This window comes from Mugil cephalus, chromosome 19 (genome assembly GCF_022458985.1).
Source record: "Mugil cephalus isolate CIBA_MC_2020 chromosome 19, CIBA_Mcephalus_1.1, whole genome shotgun sequence".
NCBI classification, from domain to species: domain Eukaryota; kingdom Metazoa; phylum Chordata; class Actinopteri; order Mugiliformes; family Mugilidae; genus Mugil; species Mugil cephalus.
In genome coordinates, this window is record NC_061788.1 from 456685 (window position 1) to 484214 (window position 27530).

The 27530-nt window shown below is 41.3% G+C and overlaps 1 protein-coding gene across 1 annotated transcript; it reads right to left on the reverse strand.

The window, feature by feature from the left end:
• Positions 1–24462: 24462 nt before the first annotated feature.
• On the reverse strand, positions 24463–26160 carry LOC124996953 (septin-2-like). Its single transcript, XM_047570388.1, has one exon. The coding sequence runs from the start codon at positions 26067–26069 to the stop codon at positions 24576–24578; it is 1494 nt and encodes a 497-aa protein (XP_047426344.1). The 5' UTR covers positions 26070–26160; the 3' UTR covers positions 24463–24575.
• Between the last annotated feature and the right edge of the window lie 1370 nt (positions 26161–27530).

The following is a 27530-nucleotide window of genomic DNA, read 5'->3' on the forward strand; positions in this document are numbered from 1 at the left end:
GTGAACACGATGCAGCGGGATCTGGAGGTGGGCGGGCCTCGTCCATGAAAGCATCACTTGAGGCGACACACACCGAACAAAGAAGGATGGAGTCGGACTCAGCGGAAATGAAAAGCAGAAGACAAAGGAGTTGAAAACCAGGTGGATTTTAAAGGACTGGAGTCAGCAGCTGCTCTTCTGTCCCGGGTCATCCAGCATCAACCTGAACAAACGAAACTTTTATTACTGAATACATCCTCTGACAGGACCTGGGTCCCATCATGAGGATTTATCATATACAGCACAGACCAGGTTAAACTAATCCTCCAGGGAGCTAATGTGGTCTAACGGGAAAAATAAACCAGGACTATCTACACAACCACCAGGTCTATGTACCTGACCCTGGTCTCTATCTGGTCTCGATGGGCCCTGGTCTCTATCTGGTCTCCATGGACCCTGGTCTCTATCTGGTCTCCATGGACCCTGGTCTCCATGGGCCCTGGTCTTTATGGACCCTGGTCTCTGGATTGTGTCTGTTCCTGTGTCTGATTAATTAGTAATGAACTAAAATATCTTCTAGATCAGAGACTAGAAAGCATCCTGAGAGTAATGACATCATTCTGAACTCATTCAGTCAATTAGACATGCTACCTACCAATGCTAAGCTAACAGTCACCAAGGCTACATGCTGCATATCAATGCTACAGTAAGCTAACAGTCAACCAGACATGCTGCAAATCATTGCTAAGCTAACAGTCATCAGGATATACTGCATATCAATGCTTAGCTAACAGTCACCAAGATATACTGCATATCAATGCTAAGCTAACAGTCACCGAGATATACTGCATATCATTGCTAAGCTAACTTTCACCACAAGATGGCTGCATTGTGTTTGTTATGTCTGTTTGTAGTAGCACCACTATATAGAGCTAAGAGCGTGTATGACAATGAGCTACAGGGTTCAGATTCTATCAGTCCAGTCTCCACGTGGTTCATAGCTGATGTAGAATCATGTGTCTAGACTCTAAAGAACCACAGAAGATAATAAAAACATTATCAGTTAGATCTGTTGTCAGGTGTTTTCTCTGTTAGCTGAGGCTAACTGGTTAGCTTCAGCTATGTGCTGCTTGGTATCAATGGAATAAAACATAACGTATATTGCTGTCCAGACTTTAATTCCTTTAATGCAAAGAGTCAAAGAGTTAATCCACTACAGACTCGGCTGTTTTTTAAATTTTATTTTTATTTTTCCTGTAAGCTGCCTTCATGCCAAAGGCTTCAGGAAGTTAATTATACATTTCTCACATTTCTGTCCACTTCAGAGTTCAGCGCAGCATGGCATTCATAAGCTGCTCCAGCCCCCGGTGAACTAGATAGACGTATGATACCTGGGCTTCAAGATAATAACTGCAATTAATAGGCCGTCACCACAGCTCAAGCCATTAGCTGCTATAATTATTCACAGGCTTTTTAAAGTACGGATCCATATATGTAAAGATTTTCTAAAACCGTCATGGAAAAGGCTTAAAGTTAATCCACACTGAAGGGCAAAACAAATCAGAAGTCAGAGTCTGAGACAGAAACAAACATCTGCCAAAGAGAAAGCACGTGGAGACAGAGTCTGGAATTAGTCTGTGGTGTCTCATCTCCAGAACTTTTTCAATTTTCTAGATGTTATTTCATTTAACATGGCACCGGTCGGTGGAGCTCTGCAGACAGACGAGGAGATGGTGACGAGGCAGAGAGACGCAGTGGACATACGAGTCCATTAACACAGAGAAATCTGTGGAGCTCAGTGGCATCTGAACACATCACAGTCATTAAGAGGAGCAGACATCACCGTTTCATTTAAGAGAAAGACAAACACAACCAGCAGAGAATCATCAGCAGGAGACACGCTGCCACCCGTCAGTTCATTCACAAAACACAGCTCAGACTCGGCAGCTCTGGTGAGAAGTTTTAGATTCGTTCCTCAAATGTATTTTAAAACAAACGTGAGGACAAGATGGACGCATCAACATGTGAATACAAAAGAAGTTTCCAGAGATCAGTATTCAGACTAAAAACATTCAAGCTGCAAAGTCACACAAACAGAACTCACAAGCCATAAATATGTGGAATATCTGGCCCGTTCATATGAACAGAATCAGAGGCAAATAAATACCATTCGCAACCTGCTCGTTAGCATGCTAACTGTTAGCCTCAGAGGCTTCTAGATGCAAAGCCATGTTCACAGAATAACTGAACTCTTCAAACTGGCAAGAAATCAGAGTCCCAGCTGAACATGTGACAAAAAAAAAAATAAAAACACACTGAAGCCACGTGTCTCATGAACACGTGAAACATCATCTCTTCCAGTTTGCATGTAATGTTGTGTTTTCATAATTTAATTTGTATTTTTCCTGTTTTATATTGAACCAGCCTGTCATTGTGTCTCTTCTCCCGTTAGTTCCTGGTGTATATAAGGTCATCTTCAGTCCTTTGTCGTTTGTTGTGTTGATTACCTGTTTCTCTGTTTGACTCATTTGAATTTTTATATTGTCTTTGTTAGACTTTGGTCAGATTACGTTAAAAAAGTGGACAAAAAAATAAATAAATCTCCACTTGAATGGAACTTTGAAAATAGTTGGGAGCTTCCTATTGGATAATCAGGTCTTGGATGATTGTCTGATATTCAACAACTTATTTATCTATTTATTTATTTAATTTGTCCCATGGTGATGGAAAAGATGTTATTGTGTTTGCCATGACCATATTCCAAGATGACACTTGCTGTGTTTCCATTCCCTCTAGAAATACACTAAACCTAAACGGCTACATTTCTAATATCTAAAACTAAAACATCAACAAGCTTCTTATTGAATCAATGGTGTCAAAGCTGGAGGAGCTCCATCCAGATACTTTTGGTGTTTTTTTTGGCCAGGTTTTCTATTTGCTTGTTCCTGCTGTGACACGTCTCTTCATTTACTCCCACATTTCCAGGAATGAAAGCATTCAGAATGATAAAGAAGTTAAAGTAGCGGCTTGTTTCAACACATCCTTTCAGGGACGCTTCTTAAAGTGAACTGCAGTGATTGTGTCGGAACATCAGAGGCTCTTTGTGTCCTCGGGTGTCACGTCTAAAAATAAGTGACCAGTCTGCAGCGGTGTAAGCAGAGTGAAAACATTTAGTCAGGAAGCTGAAATCGATCCTGTCGCAGGCAGACGGACGACAGGAGGTGACGCTGCACTTCTCACAAATGATGATGTGACAGGAGCACGACAAGAGGTGGAAAGAGTCCAGGAAGTGATGGAGAGATATCAGCAGAGGTGAAGACGGGGGAAGTCTCCAGGGAACGGACGTCTGTGCTGATGGACGGATCCATTCATTCCTCGTTGACTGAATATTAGGGATGGGTTGGTCAGATAGAGCTCTACTAGAGTTTCACTTTTATGCTGATGACACACAGACACTGTAGATGATGTTGGACGCTGAAGTGAAAAATACCAAATGATATTTAGTGGACGTCACTCATCCAGTTCACGGTAAAAATGAATCTTCCTGAATCTTCCTAATTACCAGACAGTATGAACTCTTTATGCGTCAGTTTATGCTTCCATGTCAATTTGAATCCCTATCTATGGCATCAATAAAGAACACGACACATGAACGAAAGGTTTCCTGACGAGGTTCACGAATACAAACATTTCTACGAGTCAACTTCAGCAAAAAAAAAAAAAAAAAAAAAAAGTGAAGCAGGAAGTAGAAACAAAAATAACGTGACTGTCAGAAAAGACACAGCTAGACTAGTGTTGGGGTATTGGTGTATTTACAGAGCGAGCCAGACTGACTAGGATCAGGTATCTATGCTCACTGGCCACTTTATTAGGTACACCTTGCTAGTAAAAGGTTGGACCCTCTTTTATCTTCAGAGCTGCCTTAATTCTTGGTGTCGTACTTTCATTCCTCAGAGGTTTTGGTCCATACTGACATGATAGCATCACACAGTTAATGTCTGATCACATCTATGATGAGAATCACCCGTTCCACCACATCCCAAAGGTGAAATATTGGATTGAGATCTGGTGACTGTGGAGGCCACTGGAGTAGTACACCAGATTCTGACCCTACTGTCTGAATGTCTCGTCAGACCAGGTAACGTTTTTCCAGTCTTCTATTGTCCAGTGTTGGTGGGCCTGTATGAACTGTAGTCTCAGTTTCCTGTTCTTAGCTGACAGGAGTGGCCCCCGGTGTGGTCTTCTGCTGCTGTAGCCCATCTTCTGCTAGGTTGGACGTGTTGTGCATTCAGAGATGGTATTCTGCATTCCTTGGTTGGAACCAGTGGTTATTTGAGTTCCCGTTGCCTTTCTATCATCTCCAACCAGTCAGTCCAACTGGATATTTTCTCTTTTTCAGACCATTCTCTTTAAACCCCAGAGATGGTTGTGAGTTAAAATCCCAGTAGATCAGCAGTTTCTGAAATACTCAGACCAACAATCAGACCACGTTCAAAATCTCTTAAATCCTCTTTATTCCTCATTGTGATGCTCGGTTTGAACTTCAACAACTTGCCTTGATCTCCTCCACATGAATAAATGCATTGAACTGCAGCCATGTGATTGGCTGATTAGCTGTTTGTGTTAACAAGCAATTCAACAGGTGTACCTAATAAAGTGGCCAGTGAGTGTATATGGCTTGCATAGGCCACATACGTAGATTATTTCGTCTACTCTCTAGTACTGATTTCTGCAGAGACATCAGGTTTTAGCCGTTTGTGGAGACAAAGACTTCAGTTGTCTCATCATTTTATGTGAAAACTGAGACTGGAAATAAAAGCAGGAAGATAAAGATTTCTCCTGGAGGTTTAGCCAGGTGAGAAACCTAGAACACGCTGGAGAAAACAATGTCTGGGATTTATTTTATTTTTTATTTTTTTTACTAGTGCCTCAAACATGTTTACATTGACTTTGTATTGAGTTTCTCTGTGTGTCCCTCTAATGCTGGAGGGATTCTGGACATCGACTGGCCTGGAGGGAACACCTCGGGATTCCCCAGGATACGTAGGTGTTGCCTCCATGACTTGACCTCAGATCAAAGCAGATGGATGGATATTTATTTATGTGACTGTAGAGGATACATCTTTATTGCTGGGACTGAAGTAGTAGAATCTCTAATATTTCACCCCCACCCCCCAGGTTGACTGTACATGGCTTTGGATTGCAGTAGACTTGACGGGCGTTCCTAATGAAGTGCTCGGTGACTGCGGCATGACTCCAGCTGAGTGTCAGTGAAGCAGCTGCTGGCAGTGATACGAGACGACTGTATTCCTTCAGTCATTTCTGCATCTGCTCTCACATTTCTCTCTTAAGATGTCGTTTCCCACTTTCCAAACGCTCAGATTACCTCACGATGCATCCAGTCGGTATCATTCCCCTCCCATCCGGACGTTTGTGAATTTGTTCAGTGTGTACCACACAAAAAGAGGAGGAATCTGTTTCCTAGCAACTGCTTTAATAGCAGAGAAAGTGTCGTGGCCCGTTTAGTGTGGAACGCCTTTAAAGATGTCACTTTAAAGTTGCTCAAGGAACATGAAAGCAGATCTGCAGTCTGTCAGTCGGCAGGATTCCCTCCGAGGTCTGAGGGAGAGGCTGCTCAGTAAACATTTACTTTACCTGTGTGATTACAGCGAGCTCTGAAGCTCCACGGGGAGTTCACATCCAGCAGCGTCGGTAAATAGAGGAGACGAGGGACGAAGGAGCCGAGGAGCTCGTTAACACGGAGACTTCCCGTTTAAAACACTGATGACATAACAGATTAGGAGCTGTTAACGCTGTTAGATCTGACGCCACGAAAACAGAGAAGAAAGTGGAAGATGAACTAACGTTAATTTAACCTCAGCAGCATTGTGCACATTATAGAATCCATACAAATATTAATATTCACTCGTGTAACTCGCCCAAGGAATCGAGTCTTGTTCACTACAGTATGGCTGCATTATGTTTGTTATTTTTAATACAACCATTATCCCAATAAATAGAAGCAAACAATCACATTGGAAATTGAGGAACATGGTTCAGATTCTGTCAGGAAGTCACAACGTGGCAAATAGTTGATGGAGAATCATGTGGATAGACTGTAAAGGACCAAGAAATGTCATAAAACATCATAAATACAATATCTCTTATATCTCTACTAACAATATCTGCCCCAGTTGTTTTTGGATGGAGCCGAGGAGCTCGTTAACACGTAGACTTCCTGGTAAAAACACTGATGACATAACAAATAAGAAGCCATTAATGGCGTTAGGTCTGACTCCATGAAAACAGAAGAAAGTGTAAATCTGCTTGTTGCAAAGACATTTTATCACATCCAACCTCCTGGAACAATTCCTCTTTTTTTCTTAGATTTCCACTGAACTACAACTATTTCACATCTTAGAAACATACAGAATCACCTGTATTACCGTGCAGACGAAACACCCAGGACGTACTAGACTGGTCTATGGTGTCCAGGTTAGAGTCCAGGGGCCTAATTTATCATAAAAAAAGGTTTTAAATTCTGCCGTAGGAACGAAATGTATACCATATATGATAGCAACAATCCCTGTAAGAATGCATGGATGGATTTTTTTACCCATGTAAAATCATGGCCTGGACAGCCAGTCCCACCTGAGCCCCAGATTTGGAAGCGATGGAGAAGTTGGAGGAGTTGGAGGAAAATCAACAAGACACCACATCAAAGAAATAAACTTTAAAATGTTGAATGATAGTGAGATTATTTTCCCACATACACTTTCAGTCTGAAATTACTTACTTTCCAAAGATCAGTCGATAGGCAGACTGAGCTTAAATCTCTGTCTCTTGTTTGAATTAATTTTTGAGGCTTATTCTGAGGTTGAAACTCATTTGTTCTGTAAAAATATTGAAATGATAATAAAGGGAAAGGAACGTTATAGCATTAGAAAAATAGAAGAAGCAGATCATACATAACTCAACTTTACTGTGAGGCTGAGGAAGCACGTCCACCAGATTCAAATATGAAGGTGTCGTCTGCATACATGCAAAATACAAGCTCAAAAATGTATTTTCTTTAAAATGTAATATCTTTCTTCTAAATGTCATTCACATAGAAAAGCAGTGGAGGAAGGACAGAAACCTGAGGGATTCCTGTCTGAGCCTTTAAAGAAGACGATACCTCATTGTTAATAGCTATGGGAGGACAGGTCGCCACTCAGATAAATAGTTTCTCCAATAATGATTTCTTTATGCAGATTCACCGACGCAGGAATCTCATCTGAATTTCCCAAAATAGGAAATGAAAACAGTGCCCTCACTTTCACCGCCGCAAATCAAGTGACTTCAGTCGTCTCTGTTCAGGCCTGAGGAGTTCCCCTGGGAGCCCGACAGGACCGAGAGACTGTCGAGCTTCAACGTGATACAGTCATTACTTTACTTAACCACAGAGAAACAGATGGCTGCTTCTCCGTCTCGTTAACTTTCCCACCAAAGCTCTAAAAACCATATTTGATGCCAGAGTCTTATTAGCAGAACAGACATCTGTTTTTCTGCTGAAGATGGGAAACCCAAACACTGAGTTGCATTTCAGAGAGAGAGAGAGAAAAAAACTGAATTTGTGAAGAAACTACTTTTATTATTGGAAAAAATGGTCTTGGTGAGTATGTAACAGCTGTACAGTATGAGGCGCTTGAATCACATGGTGATATGAAAGGAGAGTGTTATAGGATCACGTCCTACCTTGAGAACAGTCATCAGCTCATTCCTTCATTATATCTGCTTTCAGAACACCAAGTTACCAAGTTCCTACTTCCTCAGGATCAGGCCTTAATAATAAAGAACTTAAAATGTGTCTGTACATGTAGTTTTCTCTCTCTCGTCCAAATGTCCCATTGTAAACTCAGTTTAAACAGAAATGTAGTTCCATACATATATGAGTGTGTGAGGCGGTATGACCTCTGCTGTCAGAGTAAAGCTGCGACCACCCCCCACCCCCACCCCCCGTGGTTCATGTGATACCTGACATTGATCTGGCCTCCACAGTCTGTATGAAGGGAACAGCAGGAGCTCCTCCAGTCCATCACGCCACCAGAGACGACCACAGCGGCTGCATGAACATGACTGAATGACAATGAAGGCAGCGGAGGAGGAGGAGGAGGTGGAGGAGGTGGTGGAGGAGGAGGTGGTGGTAGTCGCCTCTTGGGCAGATGCTGGAACTGTTAAACACCAATTCCACATCAGCAGGGGGGGCAGTGATGATAATGTTGTTCCATCCAGATGGAAATGTCTCAACAGCAGGATGAAAACAGTATCCAAGGAGTCTGAGGAGGAAATGTTCCAGTCTCTGGTGGCATAAATAGCAGAAATGCATCAAATTGCATTTATTTTAAAAAATATAAACATTCAAAGAGCCCTTAAATCTCACTGTAGCAATAAACTAATTCAAATGATGCAACGTCAGGATGTTTATCGTTATAAACACTCTAACGTGGAAGCCAACACCTAGCCTCCCAGCTAATAGTAGCTCTTCCTAGCCTCCCAGCTAACAGTAGCTCTTCCTAGCCTCCCAGCTAACAGTAGCTCTTCCTAGCTTACTCACATGACGTCTAATTCTAATTCTAAAAGCCTCCTCATCCCTCTCTTTTCTTGGCTCCCTTTTCCATCTGTGATTACAGGGACCGAAAGGGAGGAACGAGGTTTAGTGATGCCCCCAACCCCAAGTCTCGCCCTCTGGGGTCGATATTAATTCATCATCCATTTTCACATTCCACCCCAACCCTCTCATCCCGCCATCTGTTTGCCTCACGTCATGTCTACCAATGAACTCCCATCTATTAGACTGTGGTCTGTTAATGGAGGTAGTTTTTTTTTTGTTAATTGTCCAGGTGAGACATCATTTATCAGTCCCTCCTTTTAGCATAGAGGCTGTTACGTTTAGAAAGAAAAGGACACAATAGGGTGGATTTAATGCTGCTCCACCCCCGAGTTAAATCCAGATGAATGAATGTCTCATATCTGGTTCCTGGTCTCATGTCTGGCTCCTGGTCCTTAAACTAATGTAAACATGTACTTGTCACATTAGAAAATCAGAGCTAATTAAGACACTTAATACCTAACTTACTTAAAAGACACTCAACATCATCACATTAGAAACATTAGGACACTTGTTCTTCTTCATGCTTCCTAATAAACCAGTTCAGAGGGGGACCTTGTAGACCACATTAGACCCTGATTAGACCTGACAATGTTTCCTTGATTAACTATCAAGGTGGTAAATGTCAGAAACGAACAGCTTTCCTCAAGGTCCCATACTAGAGCTACTGTCATTTTCTCTCAGTGCTCATTTTAAACATTTTTAAACAAAAGACATTTTTAGTTCCATATTTGTCTTTTCTTTGTGGGAAATGGTGGTGTTTGCACAGGGAAGCTAAGAGTAACTCTTTCTGTCTTCCTAACCTCCCACCTACCAGTTTCTCTACCTAGCATCCCAGCTAATAGCAGCTAACAGTAGTGCTTTCTAGCTTCCTAGCCTCCCAGCTAATAGTAGCTCTTCCTAGCCTCCCAACTAATAGTTAGCCTCCCTTAGTACCTCCTCAGCTAACGCAGTAGGTACTTTTCTAGCTTCCCTAGCCTCCCTGCCTCTAAATAGTATATTCCTAGCTCACCAGCTAACAGTAGCTGGTAGTCGTGTCCTGCGTTCAGAGGAGTGTAAAAGTGTTTTTATTTGAATTACATGAGAACTGTGATGTGTGGCCTAATTGTTACATTGTTTTTCTTTGTTTCTTGCTCAAAGTTTCTCGCAGCATTTCTGTGAAAACCTCTTGATGAGGAACTTTTTTTTTCTGGGCCGCCATTTAAAGCAAAACAAAGAGGGAAAATAAGATTGTTTGTGAATGTGACACCTGTTTCTGACAATAGATTTCACTGTAAAGCAGCCGAGCCCAGACTCATCAGCAGCGCTCGCTTCTTTCTTTCACCGTCTTCACGTAGACACGTTTCTTTACCTGATCCACCCGCCTTCATCCTCCGACGCCCACGCTGCTCCCAAGGTTAACCCCTGAAGTAAATACGCAAACCTTCACGTCAAAAACAGCGCGGAAGACGTCCGTCAATGTGATGCTCGAACACAGTGTAACAAAGGGATTTTAGAGTTAATCTGCATTCAAGGCTGCACTCGGAGAATGCACCATTTTAAACCCCTTTTGTTCTGATTTGTGGTTTTTCTGGTGATTTTAATTAGTGCGACTTTTCAAAGGAAACCGTCACTCTTAGAGGCCAGTTGTACACGAATCACATCCAAAGCAGGATGGAGGAAATAGTGAATAAAGAAGCACCTTTTGAAGCTGTTAAACCCATGTCTTCTCTCTCTATCTCGCCCCTGCTGCTTCGCTGGTATTTTTAAGAACCTTCGTTTTTCCCACCTTTTGACACGTCCTACGACAAACCAGAGAGAGTGTGCGTTTCTGTGTTTGTGCCCAGAGACGGTGTGCATAAGCTGTTTACACCGGAGTGTGTTCGATTATATTCGATAGAGCGGCGTAACAATTTGCAGCTCCACCGTGGAAGTACCTGTCAGACTCAGATAAGCATTTAAAAAAAAAGAAGAAGAAGAAGTGGTGAAGGAGAAAAGAGGAGAGAAAATACCCAGGGAGAGAAAGAGATGGAGGGAAGCGGAAATAATAAAGACAAGTGGAAGTCATTTAGTCATTTAGAGATCAGTAAAAGAGGATGGATGAATTCATGTTAGTGAAGGAAGTGTTGACCGACAAACATCAACCTTGGAAATGACTCATGTGCTTGAAATTAGTTTGATCTTTGCACAATTCATGATGACTGCTGACCGGCCCATGCTTTGTTTCTTATCTAAACATGTCCTGCAGTGACGTGTGGTGAGACACAGAAGGAATAACTTAAATTCACCATTCCACACTAACTGGTTACGTTTCGTATTTACATACATATAGGTACAAGGTGTTTGGCCAAAGGACCATGTCAAATCTATAGCAAAAAACAAACAACTCAAAGAGAAATATTTGAATTTTCAAACTAAATCGGCACCGTAATCAAACATATATTACACTGCATGTGGTAATATTCTGATTTTCCACTTCATATTTGGACTGAAGGTCTAGTTCTGTGAATGTTTTAAGATCAGATTTATTATAATCTTTTATCTTTCACACAGACAAAAAAATCCCAATGAACGGACCGAGGCTGTAGAAGAACAAAAGCATGAACCAGTGGCTCACTTGCGCCCTCTTCCATGAGGCCGAAGTACAGGCTGCCTCATCTCTGTGTTTCACATGAAATACATGAGCTATGGAGAATTAGGTCACATGATAAAAGTGTGTGCAGACATTATGTTGGTGACACACAGAGAGTCACGACATACAGAACAGAAGCGAGTAGTGAACACACGATGTTATCCCAGTTTTTAAGGTGGACTAGAGGTCTGAGCTGGGTTTAGTCAGAAATCTCACTCCCCCCAGTTACTTTCAACTAATGTTGGTAGAAGCAGTCTCCATCGACATAGAGGGTCTTGGATTTATAAACCTGGACAAGTGGAAGGGAGTTGGATGCACACTGGACAAATTAAAATTAGGAATTGAGTGTGGGAATACTTTTGACTGGTGTAGTATTATAAGTATGAATTATTTTATCGTGTGGCCTCCCCCGACCACATGTCTCTGAGCTCCTGACTTTACTTTATGTTGTGGGCTGGATGTGTGGATCTGCAGGATGTCTGACAGCGTGGTTCATTTACATCCTGGTTATAACGCCTCAACAAACAGCAGTGCTGTTCTGCAGTAAAGCTGATGTCCAGGAGTTGCAGCATTGTGCTAAGATATGACAATAAGACAATAAAAAACAGAATGTTATAAACTAGTGGTGCCGACCACCATAGTTTTTATTCAGTTTTTCATTTCTCTGAAACAAACTACATACACACCTTTTCTAAAAAGTCTCTGGAGAAGACAGCTATTGGAAACTTTAAAACTGAATTATGTGAGTCAGTAAGAGCTGCTGTTGTTTTGTAATTAATGAAAGTCTTTGTGTGGGTATTTAACGTCAGTTATTACAGAGAACACCATCGGTTCTGCATACGTACCAATTAAATATGTTCTGGGTTTAAGCCAGTAACTGTGTTTGCCTGTTGTTTGCTGGACACATTACCACAAATTAATTATCCAGCAGAGAGTGGTTGTGAGTGTTTCTATCGTTCAGTCTCTGTTTTGTTTTTATTTTTGGGACGAACAAATAAAAACCTGTAAACTGTTGTTTGTACTCGTAGTCGTCACATGTTGACTGGAGCGTTGTCTCTCGTCCGTCCTCTGTCTGTCTCCTGGCCGTCAAACGGCAGCGTTGCTGCCGAGCGTTGCCGGCGAGCGTTGCTGCCGAGCGTTGCTCTCAGTGTGTGGAGGCTTCACACAGAGAGATGATTGCTTGTGTTATCAGTGTTGAAACAGACAAATCAATCCGGCCCTGACAACCACACAATTAGCTGCTTTATTAGGCTGCTTGTAGACCGCTGGCCTGGAGGAGGGGGAGTCAAGTACCAGCAAATAAATGTTCCAGCAGAGAGGAGCGAGGCAGGGGGGAGAGGGGGGAGTCGGAGAGGAGTGTGTTCAATATGGAGAGCGGGGACAGGGGTGAAGATTGATTGGACTGATTAAAACTGGGAATTACAGAGAGAATCAGAGCCCGAGGGCCGACCCACAAACACACCGACACCTCTTCACGTCAGAGGGTTTCACTCGACTTAGATGGAATTAGAATTTTTTGCTTTTGGAGTTTGAGTTGCAGTGAAAGATGTCGATCATCTGTTAGATTAAAAGGAAAGAGCTCCTGTAATGGACATGAGAGAACTGGAAGAAGAGCTGGTGTGTTTGAGTCCCACGTAGGATGTAGAACGTCTAGAACACAGATGAGGTGGCCGAGCGGCTAAGGTGATGTACTGCCAATACACTGTGTTCTGCACGCATGGGGTCCAATCCCATCCTTGTCTTAAAGACACTTCAGCTTTTATTCAGCAGAATGCACTGATCTCCTCCTCCCACCATCGAACAGGTTAACTCAGCTGGACCAAGGAGAGAGGGATGAGGATCATTTTGGACAGCTAATTAACACACAACAGAACACACACCAACACACACAGAAAACAACACACCACCAATTAAAAACAACACATAACACTCAACCACAACAACACACACACAGAAACACACAACAAACACACATCACCTAAAAAAAAAAACAGGACTAGCATCTTAGATGGAGCGTTACATCTCCTCAGACTGATTGTTTCCAGGCCAGATGCAGAAGGAGAGAAAATAGGTTTCTTATTGAATCAACACCAACCTGCTGCTCCTTCATCACCTGGTACAGAGAGAGGAGGAGGAGGAGGAGGAGGAGGAGGGAGGAGGGAGGAGGAGGAGGTGGAGGTGGAATTTCTTCTTCCAGTTCAGTTTTCTCACTGGAAATATTTTCACTGTGAAGTTCATTGAATCTTTCTGACTTTGTGAAGGTGGCGATAGTCGACTAATCCACTCCCTGGCTACTTCATTGGTCTCCATGAAGGTTCTGGTGTTCAGCTTTTCTATAAACTGAGAGAGAAGTTGATTCAGTTTTCATTCTGTAGAACCATTAAAATGACACGTGTTCCTAATATTCTGACATCATTCAGTCAGTGGGCTACACTGAATAACAGAAGCACTATAACTTAGTCCAGTTTAACAGTTTAACCCCCAGCCCTCAAGATATTACTTCACAGTATTTATAATATTTTCAAAATTAACTTTTAATAGTTCAGGAAATGGTGAAATAATTTAGCTCTTTTCTTGTTGATGCTGATTTAAAAGACACATTCAATTTATTTTGTGAAAAATGTTGAATGTGATGTTTGTATTCTAATTCTCTAAACTTCTTACCTTTTTACTGACTATGATTTGTCCAGTCTGTGTGTAACAATGCCACAGGATGAAAAAAGTATCCATCCACCCATGTAGCGGCTAAGCTAAGCTAAGCTAAGCTAGCTGTAACGTGACGTGCATGTTGGTGAGTGACCTCCGACTCAAACTGTCCTCAGCTTGTTAACGCGTGGACGCAGGTTTTTCTCCATAATCAGAGTTTAATCAGTGAAATTACAGTTTACCTTTAATGTGTGAGGAGGGCTCGACCCTGGCCGTGAGAGTTCTATCAAGACGCATTAGACGCCTCATCATCATCATCATCATTCTCATCATCCTCCTCCTCATCATCATCAGCAGCAGCAGCAGCAGCAGATTCAGACTCAGATTCAGACTCAGACTCAGACTGGCTGATAGAACGTGTCTTTATACATGTTTGATTCTCAGAAGCTGCAGCTTGGAGCAGAAAGTCAGGGTTTAAACCTGCAGGAGAAACTTCTATTTAATTAAATTTTATTTCAATAGTGTCAATAACAATACAAATTGTCTTGACTCTTTACAACACCCGATCTGAAACCATCATGAAGGAAAAACTCCCAGATACACAACCAGAACTAGAATCAGCTCACATGGGAAGGACCCGTCTGCCCAAAGAGACAGAAATAAGAGATAAACATCCATCTGACTAAAGCGTCCATGAAAATCTAAGGGGAAACATTTGGCATTTAGATATGAAACTGTTAATCCACCATGTAAACACAACATTCATTGATTGTGGATGAATTTCTCTAGTGACTCTTTGAGCAGAAAGACCAAACCCAGACGTAACATGACAGGACATACACTCCAGGGACATTTCATTCAGCTGCTTCAGTGTCAGAATAAAGAAAAATCATTAGTTATAATCTGATAATCCAGAGAAAACAACACATGGATCTGGTAACTATGAGACAGAGTTTATCTGATAGGTGAACAACATTACCAACATTATTATTCTTATTGTTACATGTTTGCACATATGAGGAATACGTTGGTGATTTATACAACATCAAACAATACAAAGCACATTTGGTTACCAACCACTCAACCAATCAACTAATCAAACATCCAACCAATCAATTAACCAATCAACTAATCAAACATCCAACCAATCAATTAACCAACCAACCATCCACCCATTCAAGGAGAGTGATTGCAATATAAAACCTGGAAACACCAAACACAGAAAATATTCTAAACTTGAACCAAGACACATTCTTCTTCTGTTATAATCAGATAAAACTCATGAGGCTGCTTCAGTTTTATTTCCACGGGGTGCAGCAGTTTTAATTTTTTCCTCATGACTCCTTGTACGTCTCTGGCATTTATTTATTTTGTGGAGACGAAAGACACCTGAGAAGTTTCAACAAGCGTCCTTCATGGTGTCTGGAGTCGCTCAGAGTTCACAGAAGTTCTTTCAGCTGCTTAAATGAGCAGCTTCATTCCTGCCTCCATTATGTTTCCAAATCGTTGGCTTATCCACATTTGCATCCTTCTATGTGCAGATCAAAACCTCTGAGCCCAGAATCCACTCCTGTGGGAGCGTTTAGATTAAGAGGATTAAAAGTCATGGAGCAGACACAAGACACTTGTTCCCACGGTAACAGAGCTCCCAGCTTCCCCATCCGACTCTTAATCTGCCCCACTCAATCTGGAGACATCCTCTGATTGGTCCTGATCTCTGATTGATTCTCCTCTCTGGTTGGTTCTTATCTCTGATCGTTCTCATCTCTGATTGGTCCTCCTTCAACACCACTTCTCATCATTTATCCACAACTCCTGACTCCAACGTACCTACTCTACGATCATCAATCCTGGGTCGTCCTGGGTCATGTGATCTATGATCTATATCATAGATCACCTTTATCTATATCTGTATCAGGTCCTGCTCCTGTGGTTGGTGTAAGTCCTCCCCTTTCTCCTCTTTTGCGTACGTCCACCTAATAATTAATCCTCCATGGACCAGGAACCATATGTGGTAACGTGGTTCCTGGTTCCTCTCAGTGAGGTTTATTGTCATGTGGTTTTCATTGAGCCAATCAGAGAAGATCAAGGAAACATTGTCAGGTCTGATCAGGGTCTAATGTGGTCTATAAGGTCCCCCTCCGAACTGGTTTATTAGGAGCCATGAAGAAGAACAAGTGTCCTAATGTTTCTAATATGATAATGTTGACAAGTGTCTGAATCAGCTCTGATGTTCTAATGTGACAAATACATGTTTACATTAGTTTAAGGACCAGGAACCAGATATAAGACCAGGAAGCAGATAAGAGACCAGAACCAGATATGAGACCAGGAACCAGATATGAGACCAGGAACCAGACATGAGACCAGAACCAGATATGAGACATTCATTCATCTGGACTTAACTCAGAAACACAGAAAAAGGCTTGTGATGTCATTCATTCATTTAATGCAGGAAAATATAAAAATTAAAAAAAAAGAAAGAAAGAAAAAAAATCACAAACAAATATGTTCTTATGTCTTACAATAAAACTCTGGCTTGAAATTTAGAATTTCCAAGTATATCAATAAGAAGAGTCCTGTGAAGGGTTAAACCTTAAACTGACCTATGTGAGTTTGAGTTTGAGTTTGACTGCAGAGGGAGGACGTACATTCAGTCTGATAGGAAGGACAGGAGGACACCCCCCACTCCCATCCCCCTGTAGCTGGGCCGGAGGTTTAAGGGCCTCATTATCCTCCATCACAAGCTGGAACTCACCCACAGGGACATCAGCAGGAGCCCCTGAACCACCGGCCCTCCATTTCTACACGAAAGCCCCCAAGTTTCCTCGGATTCGTCCTCCTGCTCCGGCCTCGTTTGTCTCAGCACACATTTACATGACTGCAGAGAGGATGGAGACGCACACTGGACTTCTTCCTCTAGTTGTGTCTTTGTGTTGCTGCTCTATCTGATGGAGAAAAAGAAAATCTGCTACATTGATGACAATTTAGGAGCAAAACTAGACACAAAACGAGCCAAAAGCACACAAATTTACCTCAAAGAGACACAAAACAACCACAAACACAGAAAACAAACATAAAATGACAACAAAGACTACAAACCAACCACAAGTAGACACAAAACAACCAGAAAGAGACACAAACCCTCCACAAAGAGACAAAACACTCCGAACAGATACAAAACAACCACAAAACGATCACAAAGAGACACAAAATAACTACAAAATGAACACAAGGAGACATAAAACAACCAGGAGGAGTCCTTGGTTTAATTAGCCTGAGTAAGCTATCGTTAGCCTAATAAGGATAATTAATTCACGTGACGTGTTCGACCACGCTAAGCCCCGCCCCCAAAGCAGAGAGACTCCAGGTTAACATTAGAAGAATCCACACAATCAGATCATTCTCCTTCACGGACGATGTTTGTTTGAGGAGTTTTCTCTTCTGAGGGGGATTCTTGGAGATAAATAAATGCAAAACATCAGAGACGGATGAAGAAGAATACAGATGGAGAACACAAAGACATGGAGAACAGAGCGGAGCATGCTCAGTGGAGTCCCGAGTCACACGGGGCCACACAGGGTTTTATCATTGAGGCTTTCGCTAAAAGACATGTCAGAAGTCCTTTACCTCTTCTAAGTACCTACACACACACACAACGATAACACACACAGACACAATGATAAACACACACTCTTCAACCTGGAGGCTGTAATCAGAGAAATGTTCTCACAAATTTGTTGTGCAGCAGCAGCCTGAGAGGAGGCTGAGTAATGAAGCCACAACCAACACACAACTACTCCCTGTGTGTGTGTGTGGTTGTGTAGTTGTAGTTGTTGTTCACCCTGACACTAACAGAGTTTAAATTGTTCACACTGTTCATGTTAATCTGCAGAGACGCTGCTACTACGAATAAACGCGTCAGCGGGTGGCGCTCTAACCGTTATTTACAATCGTCCTTTGGTATTTTACAAAATACAGAACAAACCCAAGATGTATGACAACACATGAGGAGTTGTGTTTGGATCAGGTCCCTCTCATCAAAATATATTAAAGTACGACAATATATTTATTTTTAACTGTATAAAACGTGAGATGTGGTCCTCCTGTTCCTGTCAGACATGTCCAGTGAAGACAGTCTTCCTGCATCACTAACAACCATGACAGAGACTCAAAACTATGAGCTCTATAAAACTATAAGCTATAAAAATGAATCTGAGGGGAAATCACCACTAAATGATGTTTATTCATAAGCTTTTCACTAAATAACAGTTATATGCAAATCCCAGGACCTCTTAACTCTAGTACCAAAGAATAAACGTGTGTAAATAGCTTTACTTCTGTTTTAGTCACTTGTTGTCATGATTAATTAATTAATCAATTAATTAATTAATTGATTAATTAAGATTAACCAAGTATGTGACATTTAGTCTGATTTAATACACTAACAGTTACACATGTCTGTAGATAAAACCAGGGACAGGAAAGGAAACTCTCCGACCTTCTATCAGTTCAGTAACACACTGAAGGACCCACACAAATCAACACAACAGACGTCTAGGGTTAAAAGACCTTGTGTGAGATTTGTCAGTGTGTTCTCTTGAGATTTCTGTAAAAATATACGTTATTTCCATTTGTAATAAATCAGGAAACTGTGAGTCCTCCATAGCTGAAGCAATTTATCTCTTCTTCTTCTTCTATTCCTGGAGGCATCTTGGTCGTCTTCTTCTACTGATTCAATTCAGGGTTAGAGAGAAAGTTTGAGAGAAAAAAAGAAATGTATGTTATATTTCCTGTAGATTAGGCACTGTGAGAAGGAGAGAGCATGTATCCAGTTAAATAACAACACACATTTACATAACTGCAGAGAGGACGGAGACGCACACAGGAGACTATATGACTATAAAGAGACACAAAATAACCAGAAAGAGACACAAAACAACCAGAAATAGACACAAAACTGCCACAAAGACAAAAATCAAAGTGTAAGGAGGTGACTTGTCGCCCTCTCTTGGTTGCCGTCATGTTTCCTTTTCTCACCTCAGGTGTGTGGAGTTGAGCTGCTGATTGTTGTGCTGAGGCTCGGCTGCTTCCCACCTGTTCCTCATCATCATGATGCTGAATTCTACTTAAGGATTCTCCGTTCTGCCACTCGCTGCCACTTCTTTTAGTTGCCTTTGTGGTGCAGTCTACCAGCTCCTCCTGAACCCCGGTGTTTTTTGTACTTAGATTTAATTGCTTGGGTTCTTTTGTTAGTAAACTTCGGTTTGAGCCCAAACTCCTGAGTCCTGCGCTTGGATTCTTTCCCTCACATGTTTTCACACCATACAACACAAACCGATCACAAAGACACACAAAATGACTATAAAGAGACACAAAACAACTAAAAAGGACCACACTACCTGTGTCTTTAGGAAACAGCATGAAAGTAAATATATATCACAATATTTTACAACAGAGACTTGAAACTGATCAGGATTAAAAATTAGAGTGTGAGTCTTGTGCTGTTCCTCAGGGTTCTGTGCTCGGACCAATACTGTGCACATTATGGATGATTGCCCCTGTATAATCAGGAAACACTGCTCTGTAAAGCATTGTGCACAGAACTCAAATGCAGAGAAGAAGTATTTCAGTGGATGTGTGTAGTTTCCGTGGCGCTCTGACTGTAACGCAGTGAGACTGAGCCTCGGCCTCTATCACAGATCTACTCTACAACACAAACACTGAGATCTGATGAGAGACCATCTCACTTCCTCTCTGTATTACTTTCATGTCTCCGGGCCCAATTCCAATCGGGCCCAGCTGCTGATAAACTGGCTGTGATATCAGCTGCAACCCTCGATCCCACACAAACACACACACCGGCTGCTCCACGCTGCAGGCAAACACACAACCGCACACAAATACAGAGTTTTACTTACGAAACACACAATGAAAGGGCTCCAGGAAGATAGAGTCAGTCAGACGGCCTCCAGACAGAGGATCTGGATGGAGGACGCTGGAGGGGGGGTGGAGGAGGCTGGGGAGGCGAGATAGAGGGAGGCCTGGGTGGAGCAGGGGGGGTGGAGGGGTATGGAGTCTATATGGTGAACCTTATATTTAATCCACTGAGCTCACATGACTCAATAATCAGTTCAGTGTTGGTGAAATGAGGAAATGGGTTTGAGCTCCGAGGGTTTGTACTGCCTGTCCACTTCATTAGGTACACTGTGAATTCATTCTAATCTTCATGACTGATCTAATGTTCAGCTCCGTGTACCTAATGAACTGGCAACTGTGTTCATTACAATCATGTTCTGTTCTACTCTTTCTGACGTGTTAGCTTTAGCCGTGCAATAAACACAGTTCATGATTGTGGTCACACGTGTTTTATAGATCAAGTCAGAGCTTCTTTTATTATTTCCAGTATAATCCTGTAGAAACAGCTCTCATCAATTCATTTTAAAACTCACTAATGAACTATCAAACTAACGAGCGCTACTGAAAGATGACGCCATGATGCTCTCATCCAGGATGGTTCTTAATGATAATAATAATAATAATAAAAATAACACATCAGGTTTTAGAGGAAAGTTACAAAGACATTCAGATGACGTTCAGATTGCAAACCTGATGATGATGAAACAGCTGGAAACACGTGGGTTAATAATCTGTGGTGGGTTTCATTGTGACCTCGTTGATGGGCTGATGCTGCTGGAGGCGATCGTCTCAATCATATCAGAGTCTCATTAAGACCTCGACCTGAATTGATTTCAGTGTCAGAGGTGAAATCTATTAAAAAACAAAAAACCAAGAGGGGTCAAAGTTCACAGGGAGACTGACAGAGAGGGGAGACCTGGGTCGATACTAATGTCACAGCTTCTTTCCTTCCTTCCTTCCTCCCTTCCTTCCTTCCTTCCTTTCCTTTCCAGTGGTAGGTAGAGATCCATAAGAGACAGCAGCTGATACAATATTCTACTGACCACATGGTGGCGCTGCTGCTGCTTTACACCCAGACTGAGACCAGATCTCTAGTTCTGACTGAGGACGAATTAATGGAGACACATTTTAATTCATTAATACCAGTGAATGCTTATGGTTCTGGTCCAGTTCTGATGAAGATAATTCCTAACTGAAATATAAAAATCTCCCTAGAAAGAATCCAGATGGTTGGAGCCTAAATGTCCTAAATGTAGCTGCTGGAAGTGATTTGATGCTTATAACAGACCTTTATTTATTCACATATATGTGACCTGTTTCCTCTCTGAAATCTCTTAAGTCGATGTTTTGGCCACGAGGATCTCGATGTGCTTCTTGTTTTGAGATGTGCACCAAACTAAAGCCAGGACCAGAGGGCAGAGCCTTCAGTTCAGCTGACAGCCTAGCAAACGGTTTGTGATGTAGCCGCCAGCGAAAAGAGTGGGAAGTAAACTGAGACACTATAATTGGTTAGAACCCCTTTTTGTTTTTTAGTAAAGTGAAGACAGGTAGCGTCCTCACTTGTTCCAGTCCAGAGTTTTAATTAGAGACATTCAGGACGGGACTGTCTCATGAGACACACATTAGTCTGATGAATTTAGGACCAGAGACCTTCAGGCTGCACCAGAGAATAAATATAAAACCAAAGGAATTGCTTCCTTCCTTCCTTCCTGTTTCTTTTCTTCCTTCCTTCTTTCCTTCTTTCCTTCCTACCTTCCTGGAGGACAGTGTCTTATTGTGGTCATTGTACTGTTTCTCTGTTTCTGTTGTTGTGGTGTTTTTGTGGTTGTTGTTTTGTGTATTTTGTGTCTTAATGTTTGCGTCTCTTATTCAACGTAGATTGTGCTTCCGGCTGACGAGTCGAGCTTCATTTAAGTTTGTTAGATTGAGTTTTTCCCGTGAGTAGACGTGTGGTTGTGATATTTGAGCGTATTCCCACAGTGTGTCCATTTTCATCTGGAGGCGAAGAGAGCGCTCGATATTCTCAGGCCTCCGCTGGTTAGGTTAGAAAACACATCATCACAACCTCAGGGAGCTAATGTTGTTTCTATTAGCGTGCTGCGTGTCCACTCAGAGGGACGTCGCAGCGTCCACTCAGTCTCCGAGGCCGAGGACAAGCAAACACACAGGACTCACTGTCTTTATGAGGACATGACGGGTCCATAAATGTCTCCAGCTCCTGCTGCTGAGACACAGGATTGAATGGGTTCATTTATGAAGCAGCTTTGAAGAGGAGAAACGACTTGAAATGAGAATAGAAAAAGGAAAATAAATAATATAAGAAATCACATGTCAAAGAAGAAGACGTGCATAGATCTTTCTTTCTTTCTTTCTTTCTTTCTTTCTTTCTTTCTTTCCAAAGAATCTGAATCTGTTCCTAAATCTGAATCATATCCCTGTGTCAACAACCAGTCTGGATCTGATTTGAGGGACCATGTCACCTTATGTTTCTCTTCTTACATTATGAATCTCACCTGCTCATGTATGGAGGACCAACTCTGCCATAATTAACATAAATGAATAAAAAAATTAAAAAAATGCCCACACATATATGTCATTAATAAATAAATGAATCACTTAAAATCTAAACATACACCATAGATAATTAAATAAATAAAAACCTAAATAAATGCTATTTATTTATTTCTTTATTGATGCACGCTGGTCTCTGAGGCCGACCAGCAGAGGTTTCAGGTGTTTAGTGGTTCCAGTTTCATCATGAGCTGCTCCATCCAGGCTTCTTCCAACTCACCATCATCTACTCCAACAAAGCAAACAACTACACCTGCACCTACAGCTGTCAATCACTCTGCCCAGGTCCTGTTTCCTTCTACAGAGCCCGCCCACCAAGACAACTACAGCCAGGTTTATCACATCTATGTAATTTCTCCTCTGAGCTGTCCTCTCATTCTGTCGCTGGTCTCAGGTAAGTTGAAGCAGAGACTCTGAAATGCCTCTCTAAGTCTCCAAACTGACTCAAATGATTCACTGACAACAGCATCCATGTTGTTCTTTGTGGAACCACAATTTACTTAGGAAGGGACCATGTTAGTGTACCAGGAGAACCTAATGTTTCATTATGATAAATTCCACATCCAACACATCTATCATAACCTCCCTCAGTCACAAACAGCCTAATATCTCCACCTGACAGAGGGATGAGGATCATTTTACCCAGATACCTAATCCAGAGTTCAGAGAACCAGGGTTATATTGGTAACCAAACATTACTCACCATCCTACTACTGACTTGGTTTGATCACATTTGACTTCTACTCATGAGTTTCGAAAAAGATGGTAAATATGTGAACTAAACAAGGATGTGAAGTCTACACCTCTACCAACATTGAACCTTCCACTGAGTTTTACAGACGATGTTGTATCATTCAGATCAGGAGTCGTTCCAGTTCTGGTTCAGGTTGATCTGAGTTTGTCCAAAGATGCTTATGAATGGTTTGGACCTTGTTGTGAATTGTTTGTATTTGCTCTCATAGAGTCTCTCTTTCTAGTAAACTTTAATAATCATGAGCCTACCTCATCATTAGGGTGTTCCTCACTTGTCTGGATTTTGCATCATAAGGAAACATAGACTTAGGAAAGGATACTATATTCGCTCATGTTATCTTAACAGTAGTCATGTAAAGTTAACATTAGTCAACATTGAATCATGTCTAGTCAGTGTAATGTGTCAGTGTTGGTCTTTAATCATGGACAGTGCTTATGTTTCAGCTTATGCTGTATGATGTCATTCATGAAGACATAATATGTGATTTGTTGTGAAGTTTCAGAATATTCTGGATGTCAGCTTTGTATTTCAGGGAGAGAGATTAAACATCCGCTTGGATCACAACAGTCCAGATAGATTTTACCAATTGTTATTTACTGATACAAGCCTTGCGACCGCTCACTTCCAGATGTTCTGAGATGTTGTGTCAGTTTCTCAGACCATCTGATCTAATTCACGTAATGTCTTCAACCAGGAGACAATTGCATGTGATGAACAAAATATAATGAATTTAAAAAATCAGAACATGAAACGATTCAAATATTTCCACTCAGTCTGAGTCATCTGAAATATTCCAACAAGTCATAACATTTACATTAAAATTTACAACTCCTTGGTAAACCAGTATCTATGGATCTTATAGCGTTTGTCTTCTGACACATGGTCTATACCATGTGTCACATTTGAATAATAAGAAAACATTGATGAAACTGTTCTCATTTTTCCATCATGTTGTGGGAGGAGGGATTTCAATGCTATAATCACAAAAGGTCACTTACATTTAAACCCATCATCAATGCACTTCCACCTAGAATGATAAACCTTCCAGGTCCTAAAACCCATTCACAGTTTAACATTAAAATAATTCCAATGTTTCAGCCTGCGTAATCTAAAATATTCTAAAATATTCCATGATATTCTATAATTTCCGAATAGTAATTTCAGCATGAACACATGAAGAATCCAAGGTATCAATCAAATCAAAGAACATTAGATTTCAAGACTGTTCTCTTCAAAGTCACTTATGTGTCAAAATTGGATGGAGCTCCAGCTCAGCAGAAGATTTCTCCACTGTGTCTGAGTTCAGTGTGAGTAACATCCTCTTCATCCATTATGAAATGAATGTTACACTGAACACAATCACAATGAAACAACTGATTCATGCTTAAAGAGTGCCGACAGCAGAAACATCACAACAATGTTCATGTTCATTGTTCAATGTTCGTCTACATCCATGAGTATTTAATCCTATTTTCCAAATCCTGTTTAGTCTTCATGTATCTCAGTGCTGCTCTGGTTCCTTCATCCATTCTGTTTTTCATCTCCTCCAGTTTCTGGACCTTGTCTGTGTCTCCTCTCTCCTCCATCTTATCAATCAGGAAGTCCAAGTGGACATAAGTGGACACTGAATCAACATTAAGGGCGATGTGCTCCAGTTTGACAACATGTTGGTAGGCCTCATCCAGGAACTGGTACTTCTCTGATCTCAGTTGGTTCATTTCTTTCTCAAGATTTTCCAAAAGACTCAACTTCTTCTCACTTTCTGATTTATTCTTCTCATACTTCTGTTGCATTTCTTTTTCAGTTTCCTGAACTCTTCTTATCTTGGTCACATATTTCCACGTCTCCTTCACATGAGCTGATACAGGACATTTGTTGGTACAAACAGTACAGTGACCTCTCTTCATGACCTTACAGTGTTCAGGTTTCCAGACCATTGTGCATCCAGGATAGTGACAGTTCTCCTCACAGACAGTACAACAGACAGCTCCTGTATAAAAAAACAACGCCCTCATCCCACTATTAATAGGTTCTTTATCTTTGTAGACCTCATCAACTTCTACAGCGAAGTATACATTGTTCTTCATCTCTTCTTCATGTTTCTTCAGAGCTTTTCGAATCTGTTTGATTTCTGTCTGTTTCAGTTCAGTCAGTTTTATTCTCTCCTCCAAGTTTTGGATGCAGGCTGTCAGTCTGATACGTTCATTCAGAACATCCACAGTTTTCTCCAGTTTCTGAGGTTCAGTTTTTTCCAGAAAAGCTGTGAACTCTCTCATTCCTCTCATTGATAATTGATCAGCATGTTTTAGGTATTCTTCTTCTTCCTCTGTTCTTTCTTCATTCTGACAGTTATTAAACAGGAAGTGAACAGGTTGATTATTCTCATTTTCAACACACTTAATTTTTGCAGCTTCAAGAGCTTCAAGAGCATTTCTAGGTTTTCTTCCATCTGAGTGTGTGATGAGAGCTACGATGTTTTTCTCCAGGTCTTTTCCAAACAGAGAAACCACTGAACTTAAAAAGTACATCAGTCGATCACTGAGTCGATTGTCACTGGCCTTCATCACCAGACCCACTGCATTAACTTCATGAACTCCATCCTCTGATCTAAACAAGTCAAATAATCTTTGACTGATGATGAGATCACGTTCAATTCCTCTGGTGTCTCCATATCCAGGAGTATCGATGATGGTCAGAGAGTAGGGCAGAGTTTTATCTTCAAAACCAAAGATCTGGTACACGTTCACATCTGATGTCTGACTTTCTGACTGACTTCTTTTCTCCTCTTCTGAGATCTGAAACCAGACTTCATCCTCAAACTTCACTCCCATGGTGTAGTTGACCAGAGAGTTGATCAGAGTAGATTTTCCTGATCCTGTTTCTCCAACCAGTAAGATGGTTTTATTGGTCTTCTTCATGTTTCTTTCTCCAACAGTCATTCTAGTCAGAGTTCCAATCTTCTCTTTCTTTGGTTTCAGTTGGTAGACAGAAGGAGATCCTGAACGGATCAGAATACTTCTGGAGATGATGTCTTTCTCATTATCAGCCCTGTAGAAAAGCAGAGGTTCAGATTCTGTCAACAGACTCGGATTCAGTGTTTTTTTCTTATTAGAATCTCATTGACAAATTAAATCAACTTTAACATATGAAACAGAAACAGGGTTACGTTTGCAAAGCTGACATTTGATTAAATCAGCGCACCTCATGTTGTTTGCAAGCAAATAACATCTCTAACAATGAAAATCTGTATGAATGACTGGGACAGACAGTCAGGAAATTTATTTTATGAAGTGGAGACACAAAGAAGGCTTCCAGCAGAGACAGCTAGAGGCTGCAGCTGCATCAGTCTTTCAAGAGGATACAACCACTAGGTGTTGTGTATGGGCTGTTTCTTTAGTCACAGATTTTACTAAACTTATAAATGGTTGCAGATGTTTTTAATTGATTTATAAAACAGTTCACCACAAAGAGGTAAACTGTTTTTTCAGGTTTGAGGTTTGATCCCCATCAGTTTGCTTATAGGTCAAACTAATCACCAGAAGATGCCATCAGCACAGCCCTCCACACTGCACTGAGCTAGGTAGAGAAGCCAGGGAGCCATTCAAAGAATTCTGCTTATTCAACAGTCAACAGAATTATCCCAGAGACACTTGTGGACAAACTACTATGCCTGGACCCAAAAGTGTAGTGAATGAACAGAAACTGGTGCCACGAATTTCAGTGCCACTTTTTGTTTTCAACTATATCCAACCAATGTTTTTTGCAAAGTCCACTCACTCGTCACAGAATGCCCAACCAGGTTGGCTACTAGGAAAATATAATTGAGAGAGTCCTGAGGCAGCAGCAATATTCAGGTATATTATGGCATATCACAAGTTTTTCTGATATGGAACTTCTGTCCTCAAGAAGTTTCAGCCCCAGTCACACCTTGAGAGTGGAGCCTATGACTGATAAAAAGTTGTGAGCAGGGCCTTAAGGGGATCAAACCGTGTGGAAGGCCCACTCCAACTACTTCTCAAGAAAAAACAAAACAAAAGCAAGTACTGTATGTATACGTCTGCTTCCATGTAAGCTAAAATGGGCTAAAGCCATAGCGACGCTAGCAAGATGCCCATATATATAAAACTGACATATCAAAGTTATGGTTGTTATTGGTGAATATTTGTAATATTAGAGCCTCACTAACGTTAGTTAACCTAATGTTAGCTAACTTTAGCAGTTGCTGTTGGGTTTTTACAATTGACCGGTTCGCTTTCATTTTGATAATTGCTATTTTCCCCCACAATGCATATGTCAATTTTTGGATAATCTCTCCACTGCATACTAACCCCTGTTGCCTCATTCTGGAGGATATCGCTCAGTTATTGCTCCAAAAAGAACAACTGATACGTACCGGTATA